Source organism: Eretmochelys imbricata, chromosome 5 (genome assembly GCF_965152235.1).
Source record: "Eretmochelys imbricata isolate rEreImb1 chromosome 5, rEreImb1.hap1, whole genome shotgun sequence".
In the NCBI taxonomy this organism is placed as follows: domain Eukaryota; kingdom Metazoa; phylum Chordata; order Testudines; family Cheloniidae; genus Eretmochelys; species Eretmochelys imbricata.
This window is the reverse complement of record NC_135576.1, coordinates 13,681,083-13,694,384: the sequence shown is the minus strand read 5'-3', so window position 1 is coordinate 13,694,384 and position 13,302 is coordinate 13,681,083. Positions and strand designations below refer to the sequence as shown.

General features: G+C 42.5%; 1 protein-coding gene across 2 annotated transcripts in view; it reads right to left on the bottom strand.

Annotated features, from left to right (window-relative positions):
• Positions 1-6,048, bottom strand: part of KATNAL2 (katanin catalytic subunit A1 like 2) — a 40,927-nt gene extending 34,879 nt beyond the window's left edge. Inside the window, exons 1-5 of one of the 2 annotated variants that reach the window (XM_077816209.1) lie at positions 5,961-6,048; positions 3,899-3,941; positions 3,319-3,448; positions 962-1,060; positions 297-395 (exon numbers count right to left, since the gene is read on the bottom strand). In XM_077816209.1, coding sequence (XP_077672335.1) covers positions 297-395; positions 962-1,060; positions 3,319-3,448; positions 3,899-3,941; positions 5,961-6,033 — 444 coding nt within the window. In that variant the 5' untranslated portion in view covers positions 6,034-6,048. The remainder of the gene's footprint in view (positions 1-296; positions 396-961; positions 1,061-3,318; positions 3,449-3,898; positions 3,942-5,960) is intronic. The other variant, XM_077816210.1, reaches the window with a different exon arrangement.
• Positions 6,049-13,302: the final 7,254 nt, after the last annotated feature.

The window sequence follows — 13,302 nt, the reverse complement described above, 5'->3', positions numbered from 1 at the left end:
TTTCACCCAGATCTGTTTTGTGGAGCTCTGAAAATTGTGCTACATTTGTGAATTATAAAATGTGATTTGTATTTGCCACAAACATCCCTGTTTGGGGAGTACATAAATGTCAACAGATTAGACTAGTGTTAGTGTCCATTCATTGCTTTTTCAGCAAGGACATAAGCAACTCCAGAAGTTCAAACCGTTGGGACCATGTCAATTATGGTATTTTATTTTACTGTTCCCCGTTGCATAGTTCAGTGCATAGTTACTTCTAAAGTTAATTTTGTTAGATGGAAATAATAATCCCTTACTGAAGGATCTGGATCACAGTTAAGGCTGTTTGAGGCTATTTCATTTGATGCTCCTTTGATAGCATCTTGGATCATCCCACGGAAGTCAATTATTTGGCCCTGAAGGGGGGAGAAAAAAAAAAAAAGAGTGATGTAATAGGCTTTATCCTATCTAAAGAAAGTATCTGAGTCTACATTTAAAACTTCATGAATTACAGAGTACAAAGCAAGCTTAACAGGATGACAGTTCTCCAACGACAAAAGGCAACAGGCCAAATTCTGCCCAAGAAGTCAATGGAAGCAGTGGGGGGAAGAACCCAGGTGTCTTAACTCTCAGTGTTGTCCTTTAACTACAAAACCATCTGTCTACCACTTTCAAGCAGCAGAAAAAAAGTTATACATTCAGTTTCTGTTTTTACTATTAGGAGTTGGACTTTTCTATCCTATTTCTACATTGTTCCTTAGTTCTATGCAGAGTACACTAACTATGCCAAATAATGAGCTAAGGATAAAAGTTACAGTCCATCAGCAGATACTTAGGAGCCCTCAGACAGCCACACAGAAGAAGTATTTTATGTAAACGTACAGAAGAGTCATATCAAACCTTCGTGTACAACTTCTCTGCTTTTCTTCATATACATTCCCATAATGTAGACGTGTTTTGTGCATAGAAAGTTTCTACTGACCCTTCTTGGGTGAGTGCTTTCTCCTCCACCACCTCTGTTGATTGCGGACACATTTAAACCAAAATCAGCTCGCTCCCGAGTAACTGTATTGTCATTCTCCTAAAGAAAAATCAGTTTTAGAAAAAACAATTCTTTCCAACCAGATGAGTGTTAGACTTCACTGTAGTTCTTCACACATGCCCAGATGGTAAGATTTTTCAGCTGAACTTTTATATTCCACTGAACTCATACCAATAATGCCTGATGTTAGTATGTAACATTATTATGTGCGCCTTTAGGTCTCAATCTGGCTAGCTGCTGAAAGCAATTCAGAGCCACAACTCTAGCACTCAGCGTTCATTTGTTTCCTCTGCAGAGAGTTTTCTATACAGTATAGAGAAATCGTCATAGTGCTCAGTAATGAGGAGAAACCTCTATGAGCACCATGAATGGAGCATTAGGGTACAGAAGGGATAACAGATATGACTGGAAGAGGAGGTAGAGAATGAGCAATACATCTGTTTAAATGCAAATGATGGGCTATTTTAGGATTTTAAGTTACTTCAACATCTATCCATGACTAGTGGCTACTGCTGTGTACTAAATTGCTGCACTTACAAAAAAGTGATAGCAGGGTCAGGCATGAGATCCAGCCCCTAACACAGAAACGTGTTCAAGGATTTTAAGAAAACAATCTCCGGCACCTACTCAATGCCTCAAGAATCATGCTAGGCTAGCTCATCTCAGCTTACTTCACCTTAACACATAGTTAATTGCAAAGCATCATGTTCAGCAGCCCTGCCAGAATTGACCCCAAAGAGCAAAAGACCACAGTGACAAATTACATTTACAAACTCAAACGTGTTAGACTGAGTTGTGTAAATGTGTTTATGACTGAGACTGGATATCTTATTTGACCTTCTACCGTCTGTAATCTTCCTCATCTCTAGCACTATGGGACCAATTCTTAAGCCCACAGAAATTAATGGAAAGATACCTGTCAACTTCATTTGCTGATGGATTAGGTCCCATGTGAGATGTTCTTTTCCTCCATTTCCAACCTGTGCCTTTTTCCCCGCTACCATCTTACACAGATAGCATCTCCCACTGGACTCCTGTGTTGTTATAGTTACATAAGTAGTAAAACTCTTTACTCACAAACCTCTAAATGTTTTCTCAGCCTCTTATTGACTATATCATAAGAACGGCCATACTGGGTCAGATCAAAGGTCCATCTAGCCCAGTATCCTGTCTTCCGACAGTGGCCAATGCCAGGTGCCCCAGAGGGAATGAACAGAACAGGTAACCATCAACTGATCCGTCTCCTGTCACTCATTCCCAACTTCTGGCAAACAGAGGCTAGGGACACCATCCCTGCCCATCCTGGATAATAGCCATTGATGGACCTATCCTCCATGAATCTGTCTAGTTTGTTTTTGAAACCTGTTATAGTCTTGGCCTTCACAACATCCTCTGGCGAGTTCCACAGGTTGACTGTCCATTGTGTGAAAAAATAATTCCTTTTGTTTGTTTTAAACCTGCTGCCTATTAATTTCATTTGGTGAACCCTAGTTCTTGTGTTATGAGAAGGAATAAATAAGGGCCTGTCTACACTTACCAAGAGATCAATGCACGGTGATCGATGCATTGGTGGTCGATTTAGCGGGTCTAGTGAAGACCCGCTAAATCGACAGCAGATTGCTCTGCCGTTGACTCCTGTGCTCCACCTGAACGAGACGCACAAGGGGAGTCGATGAGAGAGCGTCTCCCATGGACATAGCGTTGTGTGAACCCCGCGGTAAGTAGATCTAAGTATGTTGATTTCAGCTACATTATTCATGTAGCTGAAGTTGCTTAACATAGATCGATCTCCCCCTGTACCGTAGACTAAGCCTAACATTTCCTTATTTACTTTCACCACACCAGTCATGATTTTAATGACCTCTATCCTATTCCCCCTTAGTAGTCTCTTTCCCAGGATGAAAAGTCCCAGTCTTTTTAATCTCTCCTCATATGGCAGCCGTTCCATATGCCTAACCATTTTTGTTGCCCTTTTCTGAACCTTTCCCAAGTCCAATATATATTTTTTGAGATGAGGCGACCACATCTGCACACAGTATTCAAGATGTGGGCGTACCATGGATTTATATAGAGTCAATATACTATTTTCGGTCTTATTATCTATCCCTTTCTTAATGATTCCCAACATTCTATTCATTTTTTTGACTGCCGCTGCACATTGAGTGGATGTTTTCAGAGAACTATCCACAGGGACTCCTAGATCTCTTTCTTGAGTGGTAACTGCTAATTTAGACCCCATCATGGTCCAAAATAAAATAAATTCCAATTGCAATGTAACATGGTCAACACATTTGAACCTGTTTGGGGCTGTCCTTGCTAGATGGTTTAGGCTCTGTTGTCCTCCCAGATGAGGTTTTTGATAATGGCCGCTGCATAGTTTGATGCTGGTTGATCCTAGGAAGATTATGAGAAGAGCTACTTGCCGTCCTAGGATACAAAAAGCCTTTCAGGATGTAATTTTTTAACTTCTCATTTTGTTTCCAGCATACCTCACAATACAGAAGGATTAATGGTGGGATTTTCCAGAAAGTACAGTGTTGGTCTAACTTTAGTCCCACTGAAGTCAATGAATTGAGGTCAATGCTGAATGCTTTTAAAAATCCCACCCTAACCCTTTCTATGTGATAATGGAGGGGATATTTCAGAGACTTTAGCAATCTATGAATCAGGTTGAAAAATTTAAAAAAAAAGTCTTACCTAAAATTTTAGGTAGCTTTTTAAAAGAAAATGAAATTCCACCATTTAGTTTCCAGCGTGCTCACCGGTATGTTAGTTTAGCACCTCCAAGGTATCAGAGCATTTGTGTAACAGTACCATGTTTTACCCTTAGGGGGAAATCTTCTGTCCAGTGCCCAACCCAAGCGACTTTTCCCTTACCTTCTTGGTTTTCCTCCATTTCTTGGTTGCTGTTTATTTTCTGCTGTGGCAAAAATAAATATTGAAATTAGAAATAAATAAGAGTGGGATGCCATGGTCAAGGAAGAAAGAAAATTTCATCCTATTTTTTCTTTTAAAAACATTTTTGAGTGAACCTTGTGCTTGTGAAAGTTGTGAGGTTATGAAGCTCAGAAACTAAGGTCACCTTATAAAGCAGGTACAACATTGGCAGTAACAGAGTAAACCTGGCAAAGTGCCTCAATCCTGATATGACTAGTGGAGAAAGTAGTTCAGGCTTATTAAGTCTTTAGTTCCATTCAGTCTTTGGACTCTCTCCTGAGACTACAAACAAGGTGCCAAATCAACACTGGTTACTGTGATATGGACCTTTCTTTACTAGGAACTGGATTGAGCCCACTAAAGTCGTTTAACATACAGCATTGAATAACCATTGGACAATAACAACTTTTACCCATTGTCAAAGTAGGACAGATTTAAGGTCGCAACCAATAACACTTAAGAGTCCATCCTTAGGACTAAGGTGCTGTCTCACACCATTTTAATCACTCTGCCTTAAAGCTACCAACCTGCAACATGCCATCACAACACAAATGTCACAACCTGATGATGTGCTATCAACCCACAAACTATTTCAGGCACTCTTAGAAAATAAGATTTACACGCACACACACACACACACACACACACACACACAGCAGAACGTGAGGTCACTCAAAAGCCTAAATTAGAACCAGTGACCCAGAGATGAAAGGTTCTGTACCCCATTAGCAATCTCCTCGCTGTTCTGAGGCCCTTCTCCTCCTAGTATCTATAGATAGAATATTATGAGGGACAGATTCTGATACTCCTCAAGGCACTGATTTGGGGACTGAGGCATTACTCAGTCTGAGTAAGGGAATCACAATCTCGCTGTAAATATGATCTAACAAATGTTCTGCAATAGGACCCATTATCCTTGATTTGCAATTAATTCCATCATTTATACATTGTAGGACTGACCTTTCTAAAACGCTAGACCCTGTTTGTAAATCCAAACACTAGACCCTGTTTGTAAATCTTTCTCACATGCACACACTACTTGCTTCCAGCCATTCCTGATCTTTTACATAATTGTGAATGTCAGTATGACTGGTGGGTTTTAAAAGCATTTAATCCATGCAAGGATTATTATTTTTATATGCTTCAGTAGTGTCCCATTTACCTGGGATCTTCAAACTTCCTAATAAGCTTTTGAAGCAACTGAAACTGCTTGGAGATATTCTCTGCTCACTCATCCCCTTCTCTAACAATCAACACTCTCCATAACTTTGCCTCTGCTTGTATTGTTGTTGCCTTCTGTAACCCACTTACTCCTTATGTTGAACACAAGTTCAAGAACACTCAAGATCTCATGGTCCGATCTCAATATGTCTGTTCTGAGTTGCCTCATACAGTATTGCCTTTGCTTGTGCCTCTGGAGTACATGTCTTTTGGAGCAAGGACCTGTTATTTGCTTGGTACATACCATTTAGTGTAAAGGAATGTGCTACATTAAATTTAATAATAAATAATAATAATGGTGGGAATAAACTTTGAAGAATGGTCTTAGATGACCTCTAGGCTACAATCTTTCCCTTTAGTTATTCATTTTGTATTTGAAAATAAAATCAGAAGTAGAGCATTCTTAATATTGTTACCCAAAGAGGAAAAAATGAGAAAATATCTATATAATATTTTGCACTTAGATATTATTTTTTTACCTGTAGATCTCAAAATTGTTTTAAAAAGATGGATAAACAGCATAATATCCATTCACACAGATAGGAAAAGTGAAGCACACAGAAGAGAGAGAAACAGAGAAGGAAACAGACCCCAGGTCTCCCGAATCCCAATCCCACGTTCTAACCACTAGACCTTTAGCGCTATAATTATTTGGGGACAGAGGAAATAACATTAAATAAGGATAAGTCTGAGAAGTGTCGGGTATTTTAGTGCACACATATTTTTAAAATGATGAGAAACAGAAGTTGGAAAGCTTTCTTTTTGGAACACAGTCACGTACCAGTGTCTAGGGCCTTTTTGGTAATTTTAGGGTATCTCTGGAATTTTACATAGTAATAGCTTTCATATTCCATCAAAATAGTCTCAAGATCAACGTTGTCACAAACTTCAAAGCGGCGTAAAGCTAATTTGGTTTCTTGTTCCAAAGCATTTGCAGCATCAACATACCTGGTCATTTCAAAAGAGCAAAGAACGTAAAACTGAATGTCATTATTCTATAAAATTCTTTGAGAGAAATAGCATACAAGGAAACATGTTATAGTTCAAACTGTGGCAATCCTACATAACTAATAACCAATAACAATTATAAGCACTTTTCATTCACAGGCCTCAAAGTGCTTCCCAAAAGTTCAATATAAGATCACATTGCAAGTTAGTAACAGAGCTGTGACTAGAACCCAATTCTGTTGAAATCCAGAACTGAATCCTATCCACCTATCCATCCTGCCTCATTAGTTTATATCAATTAATTAAAAAAAAAAGAAGAAGAACCAGTGTGGTACATTTGGCCCTTTATCTTCAAACCATTGTGCAAATATTAACCAATTAATTCTCATAATGCCTCTGAGAGACTTGTCTGCATTTTACTGATGGGGAAACAGAGAGAGGACCAGATTCTGATGTCAGTTACATCAGTGTAAACCTAGAATAACATTATTTGAATAAATTCCTAGCTATATAAAATTCACACTGTTGTAACTGAGATCAGAATCAGGCCTGCAGAGATGAAGGGGTAAATATTCAAAACGGCTGTCTCCCGGGCTGGCAAATTTGTATCTTCCCTTCTGCACCCATAAAATCAAATCCAGGTGCAAATTGTACAACCTATACTTATTACCTCATTTCAATGCAAATCATAGAATTAAAAGCTGAAGAACCAAGATTTCCACCTTAAATTCAAATACAAATGTAAAAACGCGAGGGGGGGGGCAATTTTTTGCAACTGCAAATTATACCAGAAAAAGGAAGGCCAGCGCTTTTGAAAATTTTACTCAGTTGCTTGTTCAAAGTCACACAATAAATTGAGGAAAGTCAGGATAATTCTGATTCTCAGCCCCAAATTTACTCCATTAATATAATTACACTTTCATACAAAATATATTTATACGCTTTTAAAACTACATATGTACGTCCTTCTGTGTTACTGTACCTTCCATTGAAAGTAATGGAAATTGTGCCTGTGCGCAACAAGTCACACGCTACAAATCAACTACAGAATTTGGCAGCTTAATGCTGATATACCTGATTTAAGCCCATCCTCAGCCTCCTCTGTTTTCCTTGTCCACTAAGCAAAATAACCAGACATTTTTACTTTCTCAAATAGCATTTTTATTTGCCCCAGATTTCTGTGAAATAGGATGATTTTGGTCTTGGGCTGTTTAAAACTTTCTTATTTTTATTTACACATATTTAAGTCCAGCATCTCATGAACATTTGGGAGAAAAGATGTCTTGGTTAAAAATTCAGTTAAGATGTGAAAGTTCACAATTCCCATTTCCTGAGCCCACAAGAAACTCTCCAGCAAAACCAAAAGACCTAACTTGATATTCCTAGTATTAATAATAAACGCAAGGAGGAAGCTTTTTTTAAAACCTTTCAGATCTTTGTTACACATCATAAAGGGCACAACCCCAATTAAAAAAAAAAAAAAAAAACCAACAACAACCTTTACATATGATTGCAAAAAGTTTCTAAGTAGCACCAGATACAAGCTTTTTATTTTTATTCCATGCATTGAAATAAAATGAATTTAAAAGTAAAATATTCATGTTATATGCTAGTATTAGACACACTGCAGAGCAGAGCAGGCCTTCCATTGCATCCACTATAGGGCAGAAATGAACATCATCATGAAAGGCCAGAAACATACCCAAATATACAACTGTAGTATATTTTTGTTTAGATAACATACCCTTCCTCTGTTAAATAATGCAAAATTAGAATGAGAAGATTTTTTCTACGAGCTTCTGTCCGCATCTCGTCCTGTAAAGGAAGATAGAATTCTAGATCAAATGTAATGATCAGATTCTATTTATAGCTACAAACAGCATCGAAATGTAGTCTGTCCAAATAAATCCAATTAAATAAAGACAACAGTACGTAAGAACTATAAAACAGCTTGCAGTCAAAAAACAGAAGTAAAATGGTTTTCCACTGTAATTTTTTTAACTCCATCAGGCATCCGGGATGGATAAAAGCTTTTTCATAGAAACAATTAGTTTGAATTAGAAATTCCTTTTACTGTTTGTATTTTTGTGAAATTCTGGGATTTATCTGGGCCAGTACAGGGATTGGTTACCATCTGGTAACCTTGGGTGTCTTGTGGTTGTGCAACTTTCATCCAGAGCTCTAACCCTAACAGATTACCCCCAGCACACAAGCCTCAACCTGGCTTTGCCCAACCTGGTTACTCCTTGAAGGCTGACTTTGGTATGATTCCAGCCCCGAATTCATCCCAAACTCATCCTATAGCAGGGACCAGCCCCTCTCACTGGACCCTCACAGAATAAATGTTAGGTTCACTACCTTTACAGAGACAGTCAATCACTCCAACCTGTTAGCTTCCTAGAAGCACACACTTCTCTGAACTTTTATAGCACTGATGATTTATAATGAAAGCAAAACAAGTTTATTAGCAAAAGAACATGGATTAAGTGATACCAAGTAAAAGGGACAAAAGGGAGAAATGGTTAAAAACAAATAAAAATGAAAACACGCATCCAAAAGACTAAAAAAAAAAAAAAAAAAAAATCTAGCATTATACAGCCTTTGTTCAAGATGGTTTCTCTCACCCACTGCAGGGCTGGAAACTAGGACCACAGGTGTTTGGGACTGCTGATGCCTCCACATCACCACTGGAGGTTAAGGCTGGGCTCCCATGGGAGGATCATGAAACTCTGGAAATACCACCCAGCAGGACCTGAGTGGCAGCCCCACACAGCCCACCGATTGGTTGGTACCAGTGCTTTAACCAGGAGGCCATGAAGGGGAGCCGTCTAAGCAACAGCATAGACTGCATGCCTGTTTCTGCTCCAGACCCTGCTTGCGATAGACCCTAGATTCCAGCTTTTGACCCTGATTTTACCTCAACTTTGCTCTTCAATTGCTTTCCGTAACCTGGTGCCTGGCCCCAATTTTCTGGTAACCTGACCCTGTCACCTGACACTTGATTCTCAGTTTGCTGTCTGACCTGCCTTGAACTTTGACCTCCCAGTAACCTGACCCTGCCTGCCTACTGACGCCTGACCCTTGGTCTGTCCTCTGGCCTGTCTTAGACTCTGACCTCTCTGTACATGACTTGGCCTGACTCCTGTTCTGACCAATAAGTTTGTCCTTGTTGTGTCAGTTTGCTCAGACTACCTTTGGTTCCCCCCAAAGCCAGCCAACCCCTCCACAGATGATGGAGGGGACAAGCCGCCCTCCAACCAACAGCACCCTGATGGCCTGGGACCCATATGACCAAGCCACCCGTCTGCAGCCCCATGCTACACAGCATGCACTTGAACCACAACTCAGTGCAAATAACTAACCCGGTCGCAGGATCCCGTGGCGCTGCTCACTGCTGAAGCACAGACCCTGTGTGAGCAGCTCGTATGCTCCCCGGGAGAAGCAGTGACACTACGTGTCCAAACAGACCAGGCATCACCTGAACCAGCCCCTATGGTGCTACTGCCCAAACGGTTGAACAAGAATAGTCAGAAATACTGGGATTTTCTGAACCAACGCAGGCTGTTTTTCCTGCTCTGCCCGAGCACACCCCACAGAGCAAACTAAGGTGGGGCTAGTAGTTAGCCCGCTCTCTGGCAAAACGCTCGATTGGGCCTGTCACCAGTTGGAGCAGACCAACCCTGTGCTCTCCTACTAGGATGCCTTCCTGTAAGCCTTTGCAACCATCTCTGAAGGCCCGCATCACATCCACTCTGCAAAGGCTGCCCTCCGGAAGCTTCTTGAATGGCAATGGCCAGCCACCACCTCCATCACCCACTTCCAAAAGCTTGTGGTAGATGTTGAATGGAATGAAGCAGCCTAACCTTACCAGTTCTAATTAGGGCTCAATGATGAGCTCAAAAATGAGTCCTGAACCCATGCAGGTCAACCTGGGTTACTGACATCTGACCCCAGAGTAGAGAGAGCATCGATGATAGCTGAACCTTTGTTTTACTGTGGGGGACTAGGACATGCTCTTGCCTCCTGCCCAGCTCGGAAGAACTCAGGAAATGGATCAGCCCAGGGCCAGCAGAGGGGGTGAAGCCTGGGCACCACTAGAGTTCAATGCTACAGAAACATGCCCCTGCCCTCAAGTAGAACCTGACCTGGAAACCATGGTGTCGCCCCACATTTCCAATTCCTACTGCAGTTGCAAGTCTTGTGGCATGTGCAGCAGATTCCCTCCCCGCCCCCAAAACTAGCAATGACAGACTCCAGGGCTGCTGCAACTTTATAGATTTTGAGGCAGCCAAACTCTCCAGATTCCCCCTTCAGCTGAAACCCACACAGTACCTGGTGGAGAGGATTGATAGATCGCCCCTATCTTCAGGTCTGGGGACTCAAGAGACCATCGCGTTAGAAGTCGTAATGGAAGAACACTAAGAAACAATGTGCTTTGATTTAACCAGCTCTCCATTCTTCCTGATAATTCTTGGCATTCCTTGTTTGAATTGGCAGGACCCATGTATGTCTAGGTGGTGGTGGAACATTAGCTTCCCTTCTGATTACTGTCAGAAAGCATGCTTCCAATGAAGCAACTTACCCCCAACTGAACTGCACCCAGGGCCCCAGAACAGGAGGAGACCATCAGAAGCGAAACCCTAGAAAGTGGGGGCTAGCCAGACAGGAGCGGCTCCAGGCCAGAACCTCAGCCTCCCTGACAAGTACTGCGACTTCCTGGATGTGTTTGAGAAGAAAAATGCAGACTCACTAATCCCATACAGACCACCAGCCCTGGGCAAAGGTGCCCTACGAATGAATATACTCCATGTCTGAACCAGAGCTGGAAGCGCTACATGGGTATACCCAGGAAAAGCTCGCCAACAGCTTCATTAGCGATCCAACACTCCAGCAGGGCACCAGTAATCTTTGTGAAGGAGGACAACAGGTCACTACACCTCTACGTGGACTATTGTGCATTGAACAGAGTGATTATTCATAACCAATACCCATTGCCCCTCATTCTAGAACTTCTGGACTCCCCAAGAACTGCCAGGATATTCATGAAATTAGATCTTCAGGAAGCATAAAATTTAGTGTGCATAAGGCCTGAGAATGAATGGAAGACCGTTTTTCATACCCAATAGGGGCACCTGGAATACTTGGTGATGCCATTTGGCTTAACTAGAGCTTCTGCAACATTTCATAAAACGATGTGTTTAGGGATATCCTGGATCGGTACATGATCATCTACTTCGACAATATTCTGGTGTTTTTCAAGAACTTGCAGCACTACCACCATGTTCCGTCTGTTCTGGGAACATTAGCAATGAAGAACAAAGCCCCCTGGTTTGTACGCCAAACTGGAAAAGCACACCTTTGACCGGCCCATCACTGAATTTTTGGAGTACATCATTTCCCCAGAGTGAATCCCGATGGATCCACAGACTTTACTGTGGAACTCCCAGCATTTGATGGCCAAACATTTGTGGACTTCCTGATCCAAATGGCCCACTTCATCCCCTGCAACCGGCTACGCTCTGCTGAGACTAACACCCACCTCCTACTGCAAAATGTGGTATGGCTCCATGGGTTTACTGACCGCATAATTTCTGACCAAAGCTCACAGTTCACCTCTTGCTTCTGGCATGAAGCATTTAGGCCACGGGTGGACAAACTACAACCTGTGGGCCGCGTCCACCCCGTCAGACCTTTCAATCTGGCCCTAAAGCTTCCATCTGGGAGTGGGCTCAGGGGCTTGCCCTGCTCAACCCACCCAGCGCTTCAGCTGGGGAGTGGGGTTGAGGGCTTAGAATCACAGAATATCAGGGCTGGAAGGGACCTCAGGAGGTCATCAAAGCAGGACCAATCCCCAACTAAATCATCCCAGCCAGGGCTTTGTCAAGCCTGACCTTAAAAATATCTAAGGAAGGAGATTCCACCACGTCCCTAGGTAATGCATTCCAGTGTTTCACCACCCTCCTGGTGAAAATGTTTTTCCTAATATCCAACCTAAACTTCCCCCACTGCAACTTGAGACCATTAATCTTTGTTCTGTCATCTGCTACCACAGAGAACAGCCTAGAGCCATCCTCTTTGGAACCCCCTTTCAGGTAGTTGAAAGCAGCTATCAGATCCCCCCTCATTCTTCTCTTCCACAGACTAAACAATCCCAGTTCCCCCAGCCTCTCCTCATAAGTCATGTGTTCCAGTCCCCTAATCATTTTTGTTGCCCTCCGCTGGACCCTCTCCAATTTTTCCACATCCTTCTTGTAGTGTGGGGCCCAAAACTGGACACAGTACTCCAGATGAGGCCTCACCAACGTCGAATAGAGGGGAACGATCACGTCCCTCGCTCTGCTGGCAATGCTCCTACTTATACATCCCAAAATGCCATTGGCCTTCTTGGCAACAAGGGCACACTGTTGACTCATATCCAGCTTCTCGTCCACTGTAACCCCTAGGTCCTTTTCTGCAGAACTACTGCCGAGCCATTTGGTCCCTAGTCTGTAGCGGTGCATGGGATTCTTCCATCCTAAGTGCAGGACTCTGCACTTGTCCTTGTTGAACCTCATCAGATTTCTCTTGGCCCAATCCTTTAATTTGTCTAGGGCCCTCTGTACCCTACCCTACCCTCCAGCGTATCTACCTCTCCTCCCAGTTTAGTGTCATCTGCAAACTTGCTGAGGGTGCAATCCACACCATCCTCCAGATCATTTATGAAGATATTGAACAAAACCGGCCCCATGACCGACCCTTGGGGCACTCCACTTGATACCGGCTGCCAACTAGATATGGAGCCATTGATCACTACCTGTTGAACCTGACAATCTAGCCAATTTTCTATCCACCTTATAGTCCATTTATCCAGCCCATACTTCTTTAACTTGCTGGCAAGAATACTGTGGGAGACCGTGTCAAAAGCTTTGCTAAAGTCAGGGAACAACACGTCCACCGCTTTCCCCTCATCCACAGAGCCAGCTATCTCGCCATAGAAGGCAATTAGATTAGTCAGGCACGACTTGTCCCGCTCCACCCACACAGTGCTCCCCCAACCCCCAACTCACAATTCCTGGATGAGCACCATCTTCCCACATGCAGAGTCACACTGCACGGGTGCGACCAGCACCGCTTATCCAGACTTCACAGAATTGTTTCTGGAATCGGAACCCCACCCCTCCACGCCCAATCCCCAA